Source organism: Capricornis sumatraensis, chromosome 3 (genome assembly GCF_032405125.1).
Source record: "Capricornis sumatraensis isolate serow.1 chromosome 3, serow.2, whole genome shotgun sequence".
NCBI lineage: Eukaryota > Metazoa > Chordata > Mammalia > Artiodactyla > Bovidae > Capricornis > Capricornis sumatraensis.
In genome coordinates this window covers 800,251-821,804 of record NC_091071.1, presented here as the reverse complement: position 1 = coordinate 821,804, position 21,554 = coordinate 800,251, and the positions used below count along the sequence as shown (strand labels likewise).

The window sequence follows — 21,554 nt, the reverse complement described above, 5'->3', positions numbered from 1 at the left end:
TGGCTCTGAAGGGACCCAGACGTCCCCCCTAGACCACGCCTCCCCCCAAACAGGGGGACACTTTCCATCCGCAGCCCTTGGGGCCCTGTGCCCTCCCCGCACGCCGCCGCCTCCTCCCGGGTGGGCTATCGGTGGGAAGCAAGCCGAGAAGGAGCCGGGAGCTGCAGCTCAGAGCTTCCGGCCTGCGGGGGGCTTGGGGCTCACCATCCACCCCCACCACCCGCCTCTGGGCCGGGCACCTTCCCAGGAAGGGCAGGAAAGGGCGCCCAAGCCTGGCCACGCTCGGGGAAGGGACACCCAGCAAAGGCCACCCGATCATCAGTGGCTCCGAGTGCCGAGAGGGAAGAGCAGATGAAGGTTCCAGGCAACGATTAAGCACCAAGGTGGCAGAGTGCCATGTCCTCCGCCGACAGGCCGTCCGCGTGCCCCCGGGAGGCTGGTCCTTGCCGCCTGCCCAGCCCAGCGCCCACCCCACCCCTGTCCTCACCTTCCCTCAGCAACACCACTCCTCGTCCGCCAACCCACCCTCCTCCCTGCCTTCCGTCTCATCCAGCAGGACCTCGGCCGCGGCCAACTTCACACCTGCTCCCCAGAGAACGTGCCCCCCCCCCGCCCCCCGGGGCTCCCCTCTCCTGGCCAGGTGGCGGCTCCTCCTCGCTGGGGACCGCCCCGGGCCACCCGACACGGAGAGGAAACCCAAAGCGTGTGCGGGCCCAGTGACCAGCCGCTCCCGAGGCCTCCAGGGCAGCGGCGCCCCGCGGGAGGGCAGCACACGTGCGGGCATGTTCACACGCACAGGTGACCCTCGCACATGCTTGCACGCGCGCACAGCCCTTCCTCCGCCCACTCAGGGGGTCTGGGCCTCTGGCCAAGGCTGCAGCAGGATCACAGTGTTTGGACCCTGCGGGGGCCGGTTCCTCCCGGGCGCCCAGGTGCAGTCAGCGTGTTGAAGGGGTGCTGGCCCAGCTGGGGGCCCGTGCAGGGTGTGGACACGCTGCCGCGTGCGGACAGGCAGCTCGAGGGAGGGGTGGAAGACGTCTGGGCCAGGGGCCTCCTGAGGGCCTTCCGTCCACACCCCCTGCCCCCGCCGGCGCCGGACAGAGTCTAGGAGGGCGGCCCGGAGAGGGCGGCGGAGCCCGGGGCAGGCGGGGCGTGCAGTGCGCGTGCGTGTGTGCGTGTGCAGGGCGGGCGGCGCGCGGAACCCCGGCTGAACCCCGTCTGTTTCCGCCGGCCGGTCCGCAGGAGTCCGTGGGGCTCCCTCTCCGCGGGACCACGCCCCTCGGCCGGGCGGGGCACTAGGAGGCGGCCGAGAAGGGCACGGAGGCGGAGGCGGCCATCTCGGCGGACTTGACGATGGTGATGACGCTGGTGGTGGCCACCTTGGGCGTGACGGGGCCGCGGGCCACGGTGCGGGCGAAGGTCTGCAGGGCCTCGTACTTGGACCGCAGGGCGTCCAGCTCGAGGCGCATGCTGCTGTTCTCGCGGGCCAGCTTCTCCACCTCCTGCTGCAGCTCCCCGCGCTGGCGCTCCAGCTCCTCCTTCTGCGTCACGCGCTTGATGCGGCAGCTGGCCGCGTAGCCGCGGTTCTTCAGCGTGCGGCGCCGCTGCTTTAGGCGCGCCACCTCCTCGCGCGTGAGGCCCCGCAGGTGCTGGTTCAGCTCCCGCACCGACATGGACACCAGCTCATCGTCGCTGAGCGCCGCGGCGTTCTCGCCCGCCTCCTTCTTGACCTGCGGGACCACGGCGCGGGGTCAGCTCCTGGGGCCAGGACTCTGGCAGTGAGCGGCGCGAGGGACCGGGCCCCTCTGCCCCCCCAGGCTGCCCTCCACCGGGCATGGGACAGGCACTGCGGCCTCACCGGGCATCGGGCACACACGGCGCGGGGCATCCCGAGGGAGCCACTGGCTACGACCTGCTGTGAAGCCGGCTACCCCAACCCCGCGAGGCCGGCCCAGCTGTGCTGCCCTCTGGGGACCTCCAATGCCTGGTGCGGGCTGCTGGTCAGACAACTGCCCCGCCTGCCCTGTGCGCCCCTCCGGTCCATGGGGTGTCCCCAAGGCCCCTTGACCCAGCGGAACCCAGCAGGGCCTGGAGGTCCGCAGGCCACACACACACACACACACACACAGAGAACCGACTCCGGCCAGCCCTAGGGGCTCTGCGGGATCAGAGACCACGCGCCCACATCCGGGTGCTGGGCTGACAAGCACATCCTGGCCAGCAGGCACCCACCCCTCCTCCCCAGCGTCTCCTGAGGCCGCAGCCCTGACTCTTCCCGCCTCCCTCAGATACTTCCTCCAGCCCGCAGGCCCCTCCCCACCCTGCTGACAGGCTCCCTCCACACACGCCAGGGCAGTCCCGGGCTTCTGGTTGCCAGAGGGGGCCTCTCCCAGGCGGGTGCCCGGGGCAGAGACGGGGCTGCGCCCACCCTCCCTTACCTTCAACGCCTTGTTCGCCTTGGGATTAGTCGTCATAACCTGGGCACAGTCACCCGGACAGAACCACCTGGAAATGGTAGCTGGAAATCAGAGAGACGCGTGCGGTCAGTTTCTGGGGGGGACTGGGGGGACAGGCCGCTGTCATGAGTGACCCGAGTGGGGACAGCCCCCTGCAGGGGCACCCGGGAAGCCCCACTCCCCAGTCCACACCATCCGGTCACAGCTCCCCGAAAGCGAGGGCATCCTGGTGGGCCTGAGCCTCTGCTGTGGGCAGAGGGGACGCCAGGTTACTCCCTCCAGCCCGGAATCTGCCCGTGGGGCAGCCTGGACACACCTCGTCCAGGCCCAGCAGTCACAGTGGCCGTCCCGCCCGCAGGGCCCCGGCCGTGAGCGCCGGCACCAGGCAGGAGCCGCGGCTGCTTCCTGCTCTTGCCCTGAGCTGGACGGCGGCACCTGGGCAGTGCGCGGGACGCCTCGCCTGGGGGTCCACGTGCGCAGCAGCAGAGTCCCTTCCCGGGAGGCCACGCCTCAGCCAAGAAGGGCGCCGGCCGCAGGGACGTCCCCACCCGGGCAGGACCCCGTCACCCTGGAACCGCCTGGCCCCCCACAGGAAGGCCTCCTTTGGGGAACCCCAGCCTTGCTGAGCTTGCCCCTACGACCGGTGGGGGCAGCCCCACCCTCCCTGGAAGACCTACCTCCGCCAAGGGCACTGTAGCGGTGACATCACCCCCTCCACTGAGGCTGCCCCACAGCCATGACCCGAGGCCCAGAGGGTGAGTGGGGGCTCCCGCCGCCGGCCAGCCTGGGACCGGGGGAGTGGGAGCCGCCGCCTCCAGTGCCCACCGCCCGTCTGGCGGGCGCTGCCCCTGCCGCCCGCCAGCCCCCGCCGCCCGCCCTTCCCATTTTCGCGTCTGCGTTGTGTCACACATTCTAATCATTCATGAAAAACCAGCCAAAGCATCCCAAGCATGATTCCCCTCTGATAGTTGCCATGGCGACCTTGGGAAGTAGCCAGCCCCCGATGGTCGTCATGGAAACGGGGAAGCCCACAGCAACAATGGCTCTGGGCGGCGAGCCGACAGCACAGGTCACAGGTCGTGGGGGGCGAGCAGGCCCCCCAGGCCCGACTCGGGGGGAGGGTGCGGAGGACGCTGCCCGACGCGTGCAGGAGTTGGGTTCACGGGACCAGGGCCCGCCCCCTGGCTCCGAACGCCAGGAGGTGAACTGAGCAGAGAGAGACGCCCAAGGAGGGTCTGGGGCCAGAGGCACTGCCCCGCCTCTGGCAGCCCGCCCACCCCTCAGCACCAGACAGTCTCTGCTCTCCCAGCCCTGGGGGCACCGGGCCCCTCGGCCCTCTCGAGCTCACGCGTGTGTCCATGGTGGACACACGGCCACCCGGGTGACCCCACAGGAGGTGAGAGCTGCCGCCTGACTGCAGCCTGACCCCTAGGGACCCAGGGCGTCCCGTGGGCCACCCCTCTTTCTGGCTTGGGAGTCAGCCCCGGCCTGGAGAAGCCACTGTGAGGGCCAGCAGGCCGGGTGGCTGAGAGGCCATGAGAAACTTCTCCACGTTGAGCGAGGAGGGGCCGCTATCATTCCAGCCCGCTCCCAGCACGCCAGGGCATAGCTGGGTGGTGAGTCACCAGCTGTTTACAGAGCTGGGCTCACATTCCCACAGGCGGAGGCCCCGCCCACCCCCGGTGGGAAAAGGAAGGGCAGGGGGCCTGCGCTGGACCAAGCAGACCCTCAGGGACGCGCCAGCCTGGCCGGGACAGCAGCGCCTTCCCAGGGACGCCTCCCCTGGGGACCTGCCCACCGTGACGTTGCCGGGTGGGGCACCCAGGGGCCCAGGATGCACACGGGACTGGGGCTCAGCACCCTGTAGGCTCAGCAACCCAGTCCACCGGGTCAAGTTGGCCACAGACCCCAGGCCCCACGTCTGCTGGCGCTGAGCCCACCTAGTCCACCACCTAGCCTTTGGGCCCAGGACCTGGGCGAGGAGCCTCGGCAGAGACGGGGGAGGGCAGCCTGGCTGGGGTCCCCCCGGGGCCTGCCCTCAGTCCTCAGGCCCCCACCCAACCAGACGGAGCCGAGGGGCTGGTCTCCAGCCTCTGAGACAAGCCGCGGGCGACACCCTCTCCTCTCTGCGGGCCTTGGCCTTCTCTTCTGAAAAACGAGGGGATCGGAACCAAGGGCCCAGTGCCAAGCATCCTCAGCTGGGCCATTCCGGTGACCCCGGAGACAACACCCTGACCCTGGGCGCTCACCCCAGGGGCTGCACCAGGACCCCCACCCCAGGGGAAGGGGGACGAGCCCCAGGCAAGCAGATGCCCACCGGCCCTGCGCGTCGTCACGACCCCCACAGACCCAGGAGCATTAGCGCTCAGCTTCCAACGCCCTCAGGGCCCGGGGGCTCACGTCAAAGTCAGGCTGTGGGTTGGCGGAGCCCTTCCGTGGGCTCGGTAAGGGAACACAAATGGCAGGCTACTCGGCTCTCCCCAAAACACCCAAAACACCCCCAGAGTCACTTCAGGCTTCAGAAAACAATAGCTTGCTTTTGGAAAGAGGTTCAGAGAAGAGTTTTGCAGGTGTGAACGAGAGTTTGTACAACAGCTGACTGGGAAGAGCTGCCCTGAAAGGGTGTCTGTGACCCCGCAGCCGTGCGGGCCAGCAGAGCTCAGAGGCGGGAACCGGCCGGGGAGGCGGCGCCCAGGGGCAGGCAGGGCGCCCAGGGCCAGCGCTGCTGCGTCGGAGCCTGGACCCTCCACACACCTTCCCGACAGCCCGGCCAGCGGCTCATCCTGGTACCGCCACCCGCAAAGCAGGCCCGCGCCAGGCTGGGACACTGGATGGGGCTGCTCTGCCCCCTCCTGCCCCGCGGAGCCACTGGTGCAGCGTACAGCCAGCGCCTCGCCCAGGAACACCTCCCAGCCAGCTTTTGGCTCAGAGGCTGCTTTTCAGCCCAAAGCCAGAAACTCCATTCCGAGGCCCAGCTGAACACGAAAGAGGACGTCCTCTGTAGGGAAGGGGACCCTAGACAGAGGCAACCCTGGGGACCACGCGGTCAGCGGTAAATTCGGGAGCGTCCCTCCCCTTCTGGGCCCATGAGAAGCCGGGCAGGGTAGGGCGCCCGGGTCTGACAGCGCAGGACTGCCCTTCCAGCCGGCAGGTGAGCCAGGGCCAGGATCACTTCCTGCCCTCCTCCTCGCAAGTCCCTGCCGCGGCTGAGACCTGGCTCCTGGGGTGACGCACGGCCTGGCCGGCCCCTGTGTGCTCCAGCCCTCACTGGGCCAGGCCAGGGGCTGGGGCCCAGGAAACCCGTTCTTCCTCAGGGCAGCCACTGGCGAACGGGGGCGCGACCCACCTGGGCAGCCCTGGGCTTGGATCAGCCAGGAGCAAAGGGGCCTCGAGAGTCTCAGAGTCTCACCGGACTGCACAAACAGCCTGCAAGCCCAGGCCGTGAGCCCGGGCGGGAGAAGCCGAGTCTCCAGCATCAGCGTCCAGCAGGGCAGGCTCCTGACACCCGCGGCGCTCAGCTCGAGAGAGGGGGTCGGAGGGGGCCTTCCGTTGCCAGGCCTCAGGGGTGTCCAGGGGCCGTGGCAGCCGAGAGTGAGCCCCAAAGCCAGAACCCCCATGCCGGGCTGCCTCTGCTCTGGGGACTGGGGGCCTCCTCTCGACAGACCCCTGGCCGACTGCCCCTCAGGCTGGTGCCACAGCAGGAGCCTGTCTGCCGAACAAGCGCCCGTCGGCTCATCCGACCCCGGAAGCAGGTCCCAGAACCAGGAGGGCACCCACCGCCTGCGCCAGCTCCCTGAGACGGGGGTGTGTCCCGCTGCGCCCTGCCAGCCACCCCACCGGCCCGGCCCGCACCCAGCCTGCAGGCTGGCCCTGGCTGGCTGCCCTCCGGCAAGACGTGACTGTCTGCCTGGCCTGGAGGACGTCTGGTCACCTTGCCTTCGCAGGCTGAGGAAGCTGTGTCATCCTGGCCACGTCCAGAGGTGACTCAGGCAGGGCTGACAGAAGGCTGAACGCAGCCCCACCCCCGCCACCCAGCTTCAGGCAGGGCACCTGCTCCCCTGGAGCCCCCACAGCAGGGGGTTCTACTCTGCCCCAGCCCAGCGGGGCCGACCAGGGCTCCAACCAGCCCCACCTCTCTGTCCAGCCAGGGACATGACGGCCGTGGACCACCCCAGCCTGCACGGCCCTGGAGACACCTGCTCTCGCGCTGCGCTCCTCCTGGGTCTCCAGCTTGGGTGGCGGCCCGAGGCCGCCCTCCCTCCACACCCACCTGCTGGCCTGGCCTGCGTCCCCACCGATGCTGCAGCCCTTTGGCACCGCCCGGGCATGGGCCCCCGAGTTCGGTCTGGACTCCCATCCCAGCGCCTTAGCTCCCACAGGCAGGCAGGGGGAGTCCCTCCTGAAGCCGTCACTCCCAGGGCCACCTGTCACCACGCCAGGCCGCCCCCACGGGCTTCCTGAAGCCCCCCGCCCATCTGCGCCGGGGACGCCCCCGCGTCCAGGCTCCCGCCCCTCTGCCATTGCCCCCTTCCTTCCCTCGCTTCACGTGTGGGAGGTGGGCGCCCCCTCCTGAGCACGCATCCAGGGCGGTGCTCAGGACCAGCGTTGGCCTTTCTGTCCAAGGCCTGCCTCCCTCGATGGGCAGAGGGCAGGGGCGCTCTCACCTCCCCACTCCCCGCGACTCCTGGCAGGTGGGAGGCCCGCTGCATGAGCAGATGCCAGCGCCTGCATGAGGGAGGGGCCTGGGGCGCTCCACCCTGCCTCCTCTCTGCCCCGGGCACCCAGGTGGGCAGCGCAGAGAGGCAGGCAGCCACACCAGGCACTGGGCATGGGGCCCGCCCCTCTGGCAGGTGAGGCGCCGCGAGGCTGCTTCCTTGGGGAGAGCTGTGTGTCTGTAGACTGAGACCCCGCAGGTTCATCTCTACCTGCTCTAAAATCCAACAGCTGTAAGATGACACTCTCAATTTCCTGAAACTGTAAGAAAGAGGAAACACAAGTCTGTGACTTATAAAAAGCAAAAGTAAATACCGGAGCAACGCATCTTCCACCAGCCGAGAACAGGGAGGCGGGGAGCAGAGAGGACAGTGAGTCACTGTTTACTGCCCCGAGAAGCAGCCACGCAGGGGACAGTCCCCACTGGCCGGGGCTCCATTTCCCGTGCGGACTGGACCTGCTGTCCAGAAAGTCCATCCAGAAACCTTTAGACTCAGGAACAGCCAGGACACAGGCAGGAATCCTAGGTTGCCTGAGACTGTAAACAAACTCTCCAGCTATGGCAGAGCCTGAGAGTGAAAGCACGCACCGCAGTGGACAAAGAACGGTCCGGAAAACGACCTCGCTTGGCGGCAGCCTCAGCCGCAGGGCTGGAACGCAGCAAGCCCCGGAGCCGACTTCCCCAGTAGCCGCGATTCAACTCCCATTTTTAGCAACTACCTTGAAAGTGAACGATGCTGAACTTGGAAGCTGTCCCTTAAAGGCCAGCCCTGCTCAAGCACGAGGCACAAACGCGCTCGGGCGAGAAGCCTCGCTTGTGGTTCTGAACCAATAAATGTTTTATTCTGGAATACCGAGAGGTCCAGCTTTAAGTTGTAAGAGCAGACACCCTCTACCGAGCTCAACCATCCCTACTGGACCCAGGGAGGGAAGTTCTAGGATAGGAGGCAGCCATCCACAATGCAACAAGCCGCTGGTGTGCCCCACCCACCCGCACGGCCCAGCTTCAGTGCTCCAGGCCCTCCCACCTGCTCGAAGGGATGCTTCTTAAAAAAGGGTCAACCTCCCCACCAGCCAGCAAAGACATCAGGCTTGCGGACTGGGCTTCAGAGACGGCAGGCAAGGCATTCGGTCACACTTCATTAAGACTCCTGGGCAGCAACCACTGTGCTGGCAAAACCTGGTCGATGCCAACAAAGAGGCGAGGGGAGGGCAATGGGCAGCCAAGCCACTGATCGGTCACTATGGGATGCCTGTGGACATCCGAGTCCCGGGACCGCGGGAGAACAGGCACCTGGCAAGAGGGGGCTGAATGGCAGTCAACTCTGAACGGACTGTCAGGGGGGAGGACCTCACTTCTCTAGGCTACCCTACCGTGGGGAAGGCAAACAAGAGCGTAATCATTAACACGAGACGGAGAGCAGGGGACTTCTAGCAACGCAGCCGCAGGCTGCTCCCGGAATGTGGGCAGAAGGGGCGAGTGCCGCTTGGTTGAGGGCTCCGGGACACGTGGCGAGCGAGGACACTGCTTCGGGGGACAGGAGACGGGGGGGGGGGGGGAGTGGGGGGGGCCAGGGCGGAGCAACCGTGCTTTCCCAACGCAGACCCGAGGCCAGGTGGCGGGGCAGGTGTGTGGAAGCGCGCGGTGTCCGGAACTCAACATAAGTAGCGAAAGGCCTCTGTTTCCAGTTAGAAGAGGCGGAGACCCCCCACTCAACGAGGAGAAAGAGGAGACGCGAGCCACGGACTTCGGGAAATGACGCGCTCGTCGCCCCCCTCCCCACCACAAGCTCCCACGCCGAGGCCTCCCTCGGTGAACCCCGGCAGGTCGGCTGCTCGGACAGGGACCCGGTCAGCGAGGCCCCTGCTCCGCGCCCTGCGCACGTCCGGCGCGGCGGGGACCCGGGCGCGCGCGGGCAGCGCAGGCCGGGCCTGAGCGCCGCCGGGGCGGGACCGCGCCGCCAAGCCGGGCAGCGCCCAGGTGCGCGAGGCCCGGGTCGCCCGGGTCGCCATGCGCTCCCTGGCACGTGGCCCTCGCCGCGCCCCCGCTTCCCCCAAGCGCATCTCCGGGGGCCCGGGGGGCAGAACAGGAGGGGCGGGCCTGGCAGGGGCGTCGGGCCCGCCGAAAAGCCGCGCTGCCCTCCCGACCCTCCCCGGGCCCGCCTGGCGCCCGCCGCCCCCGGACGCGGGCCGGGGCTCAGGGATGGGGGCGCGCCCCCGAGGAAGGGCCCCCCGGCCCGCACGGCGCGCTCGGGGCGGGACACCCGACCGCAGGTGCGCCGACCGGACCGAGCTCCCGCGGTCCGACACCAGCGGCCGCGGGTCCGAGGCGGCAGGGACTCGGCGGCGGGCGCCCCCCGGGCGGCCCCGCGGCCCCCCGCCCGGCCGCCCCTCACCTGGCGTCGCGCGGGGGGCGCGGGCGCGCGGCGGCTCCTCGCGGGCACGCGCTCTCTTCGCGCTCAGGCTCGCGCTTCCCGTCGGCCGCCGCCTCCGCCAAGCGCTCGGGCCCCGACCTCGCGGAGAACAACAAGTCCCCCGCGCCGCCCGCCGCCAGCCCGCCCGCCCGGCTCCCCAGCATCTGACACCGCTTCCGGGATCGGCGTCGGCGCGCGCCACGCCGCCCCGCCCACCGCGCGCCGCCCCGCCCACCCGCCGCGCGCGCCAGCGCCCCGCCCACTCGAGGCACCACCCACCGCGCGCCCCGCCCCGCCCAGGCCCCGCCCGGCGGAGGCTCCGCCCCCGAGCCCACCTGCGCTGAGCCGGCCCGCCGTACCTGTGACGCAGGTGCCGCGCGCGCCGCGCGGTGGCGGCAGCAGTCCCCAGACGTGGAGAGCCGGGAGCACCCCCAGTCTCCCTCGAACTCGTCCGCTCTCAGCTCGGTGGAAGGGCAAACTCCTGTCTGCAATCCACATCCGTACTCGCCAGGTGGCCTCCCGACCCTAACCTTAAACGCCCCCCACCCCCCAGGCCCGCGCATCCCTGAGACTCACCAGGACCCTCAGAGAACCCCCCCGATCTGCCCAGGGTTGGCCGCCGCGGGAACCCCTGTTGGGGAGTCCCTGTTGGGAACAGTCTGGTAGTTTCATCAAAAGAGAAGGTGGGTCTGGGGACACACCAACCTCCCTGTCTTGGGTGGGGGCCTGGCCCCACCAGTGAGGGAAGAGCCCTGACATGCCCTCCAGATAGGCAGCGCCGTCTTTTGATTTCCCAGTTTGACCTAGATGTGGGTAAAGAGAGCAAGATAAAATGGTGTTAAATGGTTTCAACCCAGAGCCTCAGTGTTAAGGGGCTCCAAGACCCCTGGCCTGGAAACAGTGCCCACCTAAGGCCCAGCTGATGGTTACTGTGGGGTGGCAGACCCCGAAAAAGCAGAATAGAATGCTGCCCAGACTCAGGCCAGGGCCAGCCCGGGAGAGGAGAGCCCCCTCCTGCTGCACGTGGAAGCTGAAAGCTGGGGAGCTGACCCACACCCCCTCCCCAGCACTTGGATGGCAGGCGGGATCCCTGGACGGTTTCTGGATCCTTCTCGGAAATAATGAGCTATGTCCATGAGGCCACATTTCTGAGTTCTGAGACAGCAGGAAAAGTTGCTAAGGCTGGTATGAGGGCGGGGGGGCCTTGAACCATCTTGGGCCCTTCAGAGTGTATCCCGGCAACAAATGGGAGAAAGTGCCAGGAGTTTTCGAGTTCCCACGACAGGTGGGTTTCCTTCTGAGCGACCTGCTCTGCCAGGGTGCCCTGGCCTTGTGGAGCCACCAGGCACGCTGGGCTTTGCCGACGGCCTCAGCAGTAACAGCTGCCAACAAACACAGCGGCGTTCGCCTCTCCAGGATGTTTTCAGAGCTGGAATTTGAAAGGTGTTTCCCCTTCTCCCAGCCCACGCCCTCTGTCCTCAGATTGTGGCTCTCTCAGCAGGACACCACGGTGAGAGGTCAGGGCGACGGACTCTCTCCTCACTCTCCTCATTCCCCTCACTGGCCTGCAGACTCTGTATTAGCTTGGTTACCAAGGGCACTGTCTAAATGGCCTCCTCAGTGCCGCGACCGCCCGGCACGCAGAAGCGGCAGCAGGTGGATGCGGGAGCTGGAGGACACAGCTGTGCTGGGGCTGATCACGTGGGTTCACTTCTGGGCCTCAGTTTCCTCAGCTGGAAAATGGGCTTGATAAACGAACTTCTTTACAAAACAGAAACTGACTCACAGACTTGGAGCAGGAGCTTATGATTACCAGGGTGGGGGTGGGGCGAGTGTCGCGGGGCAGGAAGATCGGGAGTTTAGTACTGACATGCGCACGCTGCTGTAGTTAAAACAGACCACCAACCAGGGCCTGTATCACAAGTTCCCTGAATAGCACAGGGAACTCTGCTCAATACTCTCTAATAACCTAAATGGGAAAAGAATTTGAAAAACAACAGATACATACACATGTGTAACTGAATCACGTTGCTATGTACCCGACTAACACAGCAATGGTAATCTCCAACATAAAATACATTTTTTAAATTAAAAATAATATGGGCTTGATAAAACCAAAATGAAGATGGGCTTTTTATTTTTAATTAGTTAATTACTTGGGCTGCACTGGGTCATAGTTGCGGCATGTGGGATCTAGTTCCCAGACCAGGCATCGAACCTGCGCTAGCAGCCCCAGGCCCCCCACCCTGGGAGCACAGCTTCTTAACCACTGGACCATCAGGCAAGTCCCGAGGTGGGCTTTTTAAACAAGTGATGTTGAGACAACATGATAACCATTCAGGATAAGATAAAGCTGGGCCCATAATACTGGTACGGCAGTATTATGCATCTCAAAGGGATCAAGTAATTATTAATAATATTTTAAAAGAAACCATGACATGATGAGAAGGTTCTGGAAATGGACGGCAGTGGTTGTCCAGCAATGTGAGTGTGCTTGACGCCCCTCAGCTGAAACACCAAAAACAGTTAAAATGGAGAATTACACCTTATTTGTATGTCACCACCACACAAAAAAAAAAAGCTTAAGAAAACATTCACATATTGAAGAATACATGAGTGACTTCCGTTATAACTTCTCAGTGGGAAACGGTTTCTTCAGATTATGATGAAAAATCCAAACACGTAAAAAATGACTTAATAACTTCCCTGGTGGTACAGTGGCTGAGGCTGCCTGCCAATGCAGAGGGCCTGGGTCGGTCCCCGGTCCAGGAAGATCCCACGTGCTGCGGAGCAAGAAAAGCCTGTGCGCCCTGGAGCCCGCGCTCTGCAGTGAGAGAAGCCACCGCAAGGAGCAGCCTGGCACCCTGACGGAGAGTAGCCCTCACTCAGCACAACCCGAGAGAGCCCACGGGGAGCAACAAAGACCCAGCACAGCCACAAAACACTAAGAAATTTTAAAGCAATGTAAGGCAAAAGTCACCATAAGCAAAGTTACTACACAAAGAAGAGACTAGGACTGTTCTCCTCGTACGCAAAGGACCCCTAGAAACGTAAAAAGCAAATAAAAGGCGCAGAGGATAGGAAGAGACCAGTCACTGCAAAGGACATCTACGTGACAGACGCAGCAAAGACGCCCATCGCAGAGAAGACGCACATAGCCACGCATTGCAACACCACGGCTCATCCTCCAGGGTCCAAAAGCCAGAGGACGTCCTTGATGGAGAGGCTGGGGAATGAGCCCTGGAGCGCACTGCTGGGGGGGGCGGTGGTTGGGGGGGGGTATCTGGCAGCTTCTTCCATACTTACCTTGGACCTTACTTGACCTCAGACCCAGTCACTCACTTCTGGAAATCTGGGCCACGCGTGCACCTGGTCACGAGAAGTTGGGAGTATGTGAGCTCACCGTTGTGGTGGCACCTGTAACAAAGAAGATGGGAAACCACTGCGTCACCATCATCAAGGGACCTGCTGAATAACTGTGGAGCGCCTGCACGACGGAGGCACTACGCAGCCGTGCAAACAGAACGCGAGGGCCCCACGCACTGGTACCAAAGACCTCGGTCTGTTTACACGAAGTCAAGGTGCAGCGCTGGGGGTGATGCGCTACCTTCAGTGTGGAAGGGAAGGGCACGAGAACGGAGAGTCGGCGCTCTGTAGCCTCAGATGCGACCAGTCTCAGATTGAAAATATTCAGGGGTAAAACTTTTCTGAAGTTCCAGAAAGCAGAAACTCGAGTCCGCGATGCACCGGCAGCTATGTACATAGAAATTACATTGTGTTAAGTGTCACAGGTCGGAGAAGGCGATGGCAGCCCACTCCAGTACTCTCGCTTGGAGAACCCCAGGGACGGGGGAGCCTGGTGGGTTGCCGTCTATGGGGCTGCACAGAGTCGGGCACAACTGAAGCGACTCAGCAGCAGCAGCAGCACGTGTCACAGGTAATCTAGAGATGATTGAGAGTATATGTGTGTAGGTTTCATGCAAATACTGTGCGATTTAAAAGGAATCATTTTGGTTGTGCCTCACTGCATATGGGATCTTAGTTCCCTGACCAGGGACCGAACCTCTGGCCCCTGGAGGTGGAAGCGCAGAGTCTTAACCACTGGACCATCAGGGAAGTCCCCTGTGCTATGTCATGGAAGGGACTTGAGCATCCCTGGAGCTTGGTTTCCATGGCGGACGTTCAGCCGTATTCACTTCTCTACCTGCAGAGACAGGCTGGGGGCAAAATGGAAGCCGGGGGCGAGGGCTGCCTGTGGCTGCCGGGGCCGACGCTGTGGGGACAGAAATGAGTGCTGTGTCAGCCTCTTTGCGTCAGTCCCACTGGCAGACCGTGCAGCGTATTAGCTATTCAAAGCTATAAAGTCAAATTAAAAGTGAATAAAATGGAGGGAACTAGGCTGAACTCACAGGACCGTCGTGAGAGTGCAGTTTCTAAACGGCTGAGAAGACCTTTGCACAGCCCTGGGTCCTGGCTGGCCTTGACAAATAGCCCTTTTATGATGGCTTTATGGTGAAGGCAGAGCTGGTTACCAGATAAACGGCTCCTCTTTGCCCTGGGAAGAGGCTTGTGACCTTCAGGGCCCCCGCCTGCAGCAGACAGACCTGCCTGTTGCCCAGCTGGGTAGAGCTGGTTCCCAGGGAGGAGTCTGGGCCCCCCTCCCCGCCCAGGATCCACCCGGCTCCTCCCTCCTCCCAGACAGCTGGAGGCCGTGGGCACACTCAGGTGGCCCTGGCCAAGGTCCGGGTAAAGGGAGGGGCACTGAGGCCAGAAGAACAGCGACTCTGTCTGCAGGGAGGGGACGAGCGGCCCGCTTCAGCCCGGGGTCTCCCAGCAGTTACGACCCCTCAGCATCCCCACAGTTGCCCTCAGGATCCCGGACCCCCGAAAGGTGGGGGGCTGGAGCCTCGGGTGCGGGCGGACAGGCCAGCATGTCTCTGGAGGAACCACGGGCTGGTGCTGGCCCTCAGGCCTGCGAGGGGCTGCCCTCGCTGCGGGGCGTGTGCACCTCTCCAGGCCCTGGGCCCTCCCCCGGGGGAGCTTCCGGGGCCAAGGCCCCGCCTGGGAGTGCAGAGCCGCCCGGCTCCCTGCAGCCTGGGCCCCACCAGGAAGCAGGGGTTGGGGGGCGGCTGGGAGCCTCTGCCTGCTGGTTCCCACCCGGCTTCTGGGGCGAAGGAGGTGGTGGTCTGGCCGGGACCAGGGCCGTCTGGAATCCTCTGTGTCCCAGCGGTCTCCTCCCCCTCTAGCTCCGGGGAAGGGGCCCCTCCATCTCCACCCTGGAAGGGGAGCAAGGGGCCGCTGAGGGAGGAAGTGGAGTCGGGCTCCCAAGGGCGCTGTGCGCCTATGGCCCTCTCCGCGTCCATCCGAGCAGGGCTGCCCGAGGATCACACGGGGAGCTCTCCGTGAAGGGACAAGACCTCAGTTATCGCAGCCGTGACGGTCCCAGGTTCACATGTTACTGGTGTCCAGTCACACTTTGAGAACAACTCTATCAAGTTTCCTAAAGAAGTTCCCTCCCTCCACCCCCCCCCCAACCTCCCTGCCCACCACCTCTCCCTGGGGCCCTGGGGCTTGAAACCGGCTCCTGGAGTTGTGGGGGTCCCCGCGGGCCTGAGCCCCCACCCATGGGCCTGCACTGACCCTGGGAGTTAGTGCCGGAGTAGGGTGAGTTGTAGGAGTCGGGTGGCAGCCGGGTGCTTTGCAAAGCTCCCGCTCCCAGGCGAGGGTCCCGTGACTGCCCCACCCCGACATTTCCAGCCCATCCGCAGCGGCCAGCCAGGGGGGCCATGCTGGCTGACCTTGTGGTCTGCAGCCCCGCCCCACACTGGTACCCACGGGCTACCCAGGTGCTACTCGGCCCCCTTTCCCAGGCGGAGCACCTGAGGCCCAGGCGATGGCAAGCTCGCTTGTGGCCACCAGCGTCTCACTGAAGATGCTCACTCCCTTGTCTTGGGGCCCCCAAACCCTGCAGGTTATAAAGAAGGAGGGGGACCCGCGGTGACGGCGGCTCTGAGAGCTGGTTCTCACAGGAGCCTGTGGGGCGGGGAGGCCGCGTGCCACGCCACGTTCCCTCCATCCTTTGATTCTGCAAAGAAACACAGCTTTCCTGCCCGTGGGACTTAGAGATGCTGGAGGGCAGGGTTCTCAACCAGGATGATTCGGGCCTGGGGACACTTGGTCAAGACTGGACACTATTTTGAATTTGGGGTCGTCACAGCTTTGAGAAGGGACAAAAATTGTGGTCAGAACTTCCTCTCTCAGTAACTGCACTTGACTTTAGGATCCAAAACTAAAAATTCTTTTTCCAAGTCATGCCTTTCTGTCTGGAGTCGTACGTGACCACGATAATGGTGCGTGTTTACACAGCCGTGTGGCCTCTACTTCAGAGAGCACGCCAGGGGCTTCCTCGCCAGTGAAGCCAGCGACGCTTTGCGTGTGTGGGACGGACACAGAAGCCCTGCAGCTTTCCCTGCCGATGCTGTGGGTCTGCTCAAGAGGACATTTTGAGCGGTTCTCCCCTGTCCTACTGAGAAAAAAAATTGCTACTGGCATCTAGCATGCGGTGGCCAGGAATGCTGCTAAACATCCCACAATACACAGGATAGCCCCGCAAAGCAAAGAAGCCTGCAGGGCAGAACGAGAAGGAAATGGTAGCCCACTCCAGCGTTCTTGCCTAGAAACCCCGTGCATGGAGGAGCCTGGTGGCAAGGCTTAGCGGCTAAACGACAGCTATACATACACAGCGGTGAGGCTGCTCAGGCGTGTTCGACTCTGTGCGACCCCATGGACTGCAGCCCACCAGGCTCCTCCATCCACAGAATTTTCCAGGCAAGAGTGCTGGAGTGGGCTGCCATTTCCTTCTCCAATACATACACACAGTCGCTATCAATAAACAGTATATTGATTTTTTTTTAAGGATGGTAAGAAACTGCTCTGGGGAAACGCAAGTCTTGTGTCCCCCACGCCCCACAACAACGAGAGGGACAGCTGCATTTTGGGTCCTTCTCGGCCCCAGACGCAGGGTGAGGCCGTCAGACGCCTTCACTAGACGACCCCCGCCGAGGACCCGGAGACACAGCTCCGTCACCTCCCAGTCACGGAGGACAGAGAGCCACGTCTGGGTGACTGTGTGGAGGCGACGTCCGTCCAAGGAGCAGGCCTGCGCACGGTTCATTTTGGCCTGATCCGTAATCGCCCCAAACTGGAGCGCCCGCTGCGTCCTCCGAGCAGCAGGCAGAGCTGTTACCACGCGCTGTGGTCACCGGTGGCCGGGCCCTGAGTCCCGCTTTCAAGACCGAAGTGCGCCGGCCCCAGAGGACGGTGGGGGCGCGTCCACCCCAGCTCACCAGAGGAGCTGTACGGTTTCTCCAAATACCAGCCAGCTCTGTGACTCTCCAATGCCAGCGGAGTGTCCTACAACTCAATTCGACTCGAGCACTAGGTCCCGGGGTCAGTGCAGACCCCGTAGATGAGGCTCGGTCCCATGAGGTCCCCTCACGATTTCAGGAGCCCCTTTCAAACCCCAGGTCCCCAGGCTCCCCAGTCATCTACCTGTCTGAGTGCAGATTTGGGGGGCTCCCATGACTCCAACCTCGGGTTCAATGATTCATTCAAAGAGACCCACGCAGAGGGTGCAGGAAGGGCTTGTACTCAGGGCAGGGCGTCACTGAGGCTGCAACTCGGGAACGACCGAGGCATGGTCACAGGGAAGGCGTGGGGAGGGCACGGGCCGGTCACAGGCCGTGAGTGGGCGGGCCGGGGCGCAGACCGGCCCCGCACAGACGTCCTCCCCACACGGCCGCACCTGCAGTGGCCCGGAGGCTCCTAGGAGCGCTCCTTCCAGAGTTTCCATCAAGGTTTCGCTATGTACACATGATCGATCCAGCCCCTGGCTACTGACCACTGAACTCACCGGACCTTCTCCGGTCCCCCCACCCGCACCTCCTCCGAGTTGGGGGTGGGGTGCAGCTGTAAGCTCCATCCCCTCCTCATGAGGGCGGTTCCACCCGAAGGCACGCAAGGCCCCGCCTCCTTAGCGTGAACTCTGGTGGGGTCCACGGGGGCTTGTTAGGAACAACCGCAGGCAACCCTGCCCTTCAGGAAGCTTCAAGGCTTCAGGAGCTCCCCTCGGGGAGGTCTGCACGAAGACCAGGCGTATCCTTATTTTAAAACAAAGGCCATTCGGCTGTGGCGCGTCTTAGTTGTGGTCCAGGGGGCTAGTTCCCTGACCAGGGATCGAACTCCTGGCTGGGAGCGCGGAGTCTTAGCCCCTGGACCACCGGGGACGTGCACAGCCTTCCTGCTATTCAGTGTTGCCGGCCCTGTCTCTCTGCCTCCTGACCTGGGAACCCGGTGTCCTGCAGTGAGGTGGCCACAGCCGCGGGCAGCTGCCCCTGAGGAGGTCCCGGCCCCTGACCAGACTGACCGCGGGTGCTGCCGTCCGGCCCTCTGTCCCTGCCTCCCCGCCCCACACGTGTGCGTGCACACACACCCCCCCCAGAATTGCCCAGCTGAGTCCAGTGAGCCCTGGGCTGGGAGAGATGGTAACATGGGCTGTGAATAAAGAGTCCCGTGACCTGTGGGGCCCGCGCCCCCCTCCCCAACTGGCCTCTGCTCAGCCTGAGAATATCGCCGAGACCAAGGCAACCTGGGGACGGGTTGGAACGCGTGACGGAGTGTGAGTCTGTGAGGGCACTTCCCACAGAAAAGTGTCAACTGGGAGAAGCAGGCCTGGGAGGAGGTCGGAACCTCTGCGACATTTGTCTGTGTATCTGCTTTTAAGTGGGAAGAAGAAAGAAAAATCTGTGAGGGTATTTTTCTAATTTCAAACCTGGTGCACGCTCTTAGCAGGCAACTTGGGCAAACCCCACAAGGAAACTGAACCCGGCCGGGGAGCGGGGAGGTTCCGAGGCGGTGTCGGGACGGCGAGACGGGAGCGTGGACTCGGGGCTGCCCTGGGCAGAGGGGCGCCGCCTCGCTGGGGGCATCTCAGGACCCTCGTCCGGCCCGCCAGCCGGTGGATAGGAGAGAAGGAGGGGCTGGCCTGAGGGTCTCCGTCCGCCGACCAGGGCGAGTGCAGGCCTGGAGGAGCCCCTCCCGTCCCGTGAGCCTGGCCCTGACACCAGGGACCCCAGCCCTGCCAGCCCCGTGCCCTTGACCCCTGACCTCTTCTCCCCACCGTAGCTGACCAGCCCCTCAGGTGCACCTGGGGCTCCCCAGCCACTGTGGAGGTGCTCAGCTCGGCTGTTCCGGGGAGCCTGGAGCCCGGTGGAGCGCTGGCTGGGGGGTCGGGCTGGGCCTGGGGCCCCGCCACTTGCTCTGGCTCTCCAGCAGGGTTCCGAAGGTGGGAGGGCCCTGGCCCCCCCGCGCCCCCCCACCCCCCCGCCGCCCTGGGGCCCCCGGCTCCTCCCCGCCCTGCAGTCTGTGGCTGACACTTGCTTCCCGCCGCCTCGCAGGCTCTCGAAGGCGTGGGAGCAGCGTGTCACAAGTGGGTTGGCATTTCCACCGGAGCTGGGCCCTGGGCTCAGTCTTGTCCCCAGAGGCGCTGAGCCTGGTCCTGGGTGCTGGGGTGGGTGCGTGCAGGCCCCACAGAGTGTGCCAGCCCTCACTGGGCGGGAGGGGGCGCCGGCTGACATGGGACCATCCCTGGAATCCGTTTGCTGAGCATGCCCGCAGCCTGGTGGGAAGCGTGTCCTCAGAGAGGCTCGCCCGTGGGGGGCCGCCCCCCAGGCCTGCTTCCTCAGCCTCAGGTCCCCACACCTGGGCGGTGCCGGTGGAGAAACTGAGGCCTCGGGCCCCTCCGGGCGGGCAGCCTTCCTGCTCCCACCCCTTCCCCTGACGGGTCAGCTTCCTCGGGAGCTGCCTGTTCTATTTTCAGACCATTGTTGAAAGGCGCTTCCCACCTCAGGCCAGAGGCGGCCTCCCTGGGGCTTCCGCGCCACCTCCCCGGCCCCCCAGCCCCAGGAGAGGCTTCAGGAGGGGTGGAGGTGTGGGGGGTGCCCAGGGCTCCAGCTCCCCCGCTGGCCTCACCACAGCTGCACCCCGTGGCAGGTCCCTGCGCCCCCCGACAGCCCTGGCGTTGGCGGAGGGAATTCCCGAGAGTCCCCACGGCCGCTGACTCACGGCTGACCCCGTCTCCAGCGCAGACGAGGTGGCTTCTAGATTTAGGAGCCGATGGGCCCCCAGCCTGTGGTGGTCGCTGGGGGGCGCCCATCTCCCAGCCCCCGCAGCGTGAGTGCTGGGCCGGGCCAGGCCTGGCTGGGCTGGGGACCCCTGCCCCGGCCAAGGAGACCTCAGCCGGAGACCCCTCGCCCCCCGGGGCTGGAACCCAGCTCAGGGGGTGCCCAGGGCCCCAGACTGGAGCAGCTGCTTCCTGCATGGAGGCCGTTAGACCACACGCAGCTGCAGCCCTGCCCCATCCCCGACCAGGGGGCCTGGGGTAGGTGCCTCTCACCTCTGACCCCCACCTCCTGGCCCCCTCAGCTCCTGAGACCAGCAGGTGCTGGGGAGGGGCCGCCCTCCTGCCTCCCGCAGAGCCGTGGGGGCTTGGCGGAGGTGTGTGCCTGCCACGCGGCCGCCAGGTCAGGAGTCTGGGGGCCGAGGGTTCTCACCATGGCTTCGGGGTCACTGCCCAGATGGCCTGGAGCTGCGGGGGTCAGAGGCCTGGGCTTGTCCAGCTGACGCGTCCGTCCAGGCTGAACCCCACGCCGGCCCTTCCCGGCTTCTCAGGTCGCGACCTCGCTCTGCCTGCCCGGTCCACTCACCCCACCCACGTTCATCTGGCAGGGGACACGCCGGCAAGGTGCTGCTAGGGGGAAGCAGGAGGACGCAGGCCTTAAAGAAGGAGGCAAACGATAGGATTTCAGGGTGGCGGGGGCTCCAAAGGGAGCTGTTGGGGGCCCGGGCCATGGTCCTGGGGTGAGGATGGCAGCGCCTGGGGTTTCTGACGCAAGAAGAGCCTGGGCGGGCAGAGGGCCCGAGACAGGAGCCTGGCGCACGCAGAGATGAGAAGGCTGGGGTGCCGGATGGGTTTGGGGGGGCGGCAGACCAGGCGAGGGTCCTGGGAATGCAGCTGACGTGGCGGGAGGGCGGCCCCAGGACACAGGCCCACCCCGGACACCCGGAGTGGACGTGCCGGGAAACAGGGTCTTGGTGGCTCTAATTCGGGGAAGGCCCTCGAGCTGGGGTCGTCTGGGTTGGGGGGGGCCCTACATCCACCGAGAGAAAAGGGGACCAGAGAGGGGCAGCCTGGGGATCAGGCAGCAGAGACGGAGGTTGCGGCCGGAGCCCAGGAGCTGGTGCCCTGCGAGCTGGAAGGGGCAGAGGGCCCCTCCTTGGACACCCGACCTCGACGCCCAGCCTGCAGGGCACGCTTGTGCTCCAGCCGCCCGGCAGAGGGGCTTCCTGCGCTCTCGAGGAACCTGTGGAAAGCAGCAGGTCCGCCCCCCAGACTCAGTTCTGGGGGCAGACCAGGTGGCCCCTCGCTGCCCCTGCAGCCCCTTCCTCCCTCCTGGACCGGGCGCAGCAGGGCTCCAGGTGGCCGGGTGGTGCCATGGGGGACGGGCTTCCAGTGCTGCTGCCCTGGAATCCCAATGGGAAAGATCTGTCCATCACCCCTTGACCTCTGACCTGTGTGACCCCAACCTCAGCATCTGGGGCTTGTCCAGAAAGTTCAGGCAGGCAGGCAGGCTCCATTCCACAAGGGCTGGGCGCTGTCCCTGGGGCACTGCCCGTGAGCACAGATGCCAGGTGTGCGAGCTGCCAGGGTGGAGGCACCAGCAGGGGGATGGCCACCGCCTGCCCCGGCGAGGGGAGCCTGGAGGACTTCATGGAAGAAGGGACTGTGCTGGGAGGCTGGATTGTGAAGGAAGAAGAGGCTGTCCAGTGAGAAAGAGGCTGAAGTCCCAGGGAGAGGCCAGGGTGGCGACTGCCAGCCTGGACCGTGCCTGCCTCTCCTGGGACACAGAGGAAG

The 21,554-nt window shown here is 65.0% G+C and overlaps 1 protein-coding gene across 1 annotated transcript; it reads right to left on the bottom strand.

Annotated features, from left to right (window-relative positions):
* Positions 1-630: 630 nt before the first annotated feature.
* Positions 631-9,622, bottom strand: MAFK (MAF bZIP transcription factor K). The gene is made up of 3 exons (XM_068968977.1): positions 9,566-9,622; positions 2,439-2,518; positions 631-1,730 (listed from the first exon to the last, which is right to left on the bottom strand). Exons 2-3 carry the CDS (start codon positions 2,472-2,474, stop codon positions 1,296-1,298), a joined length of 471 nt encoding a protein of 156 aa, XP_068825078.1. The 5' UTR covers positions 2,475-2,518; positions 9,566-9,622; the 3' UTR covers positions 631-1,295.
* Positions 9,623-21,554: the final 11,932 nt, after the last annotated feature.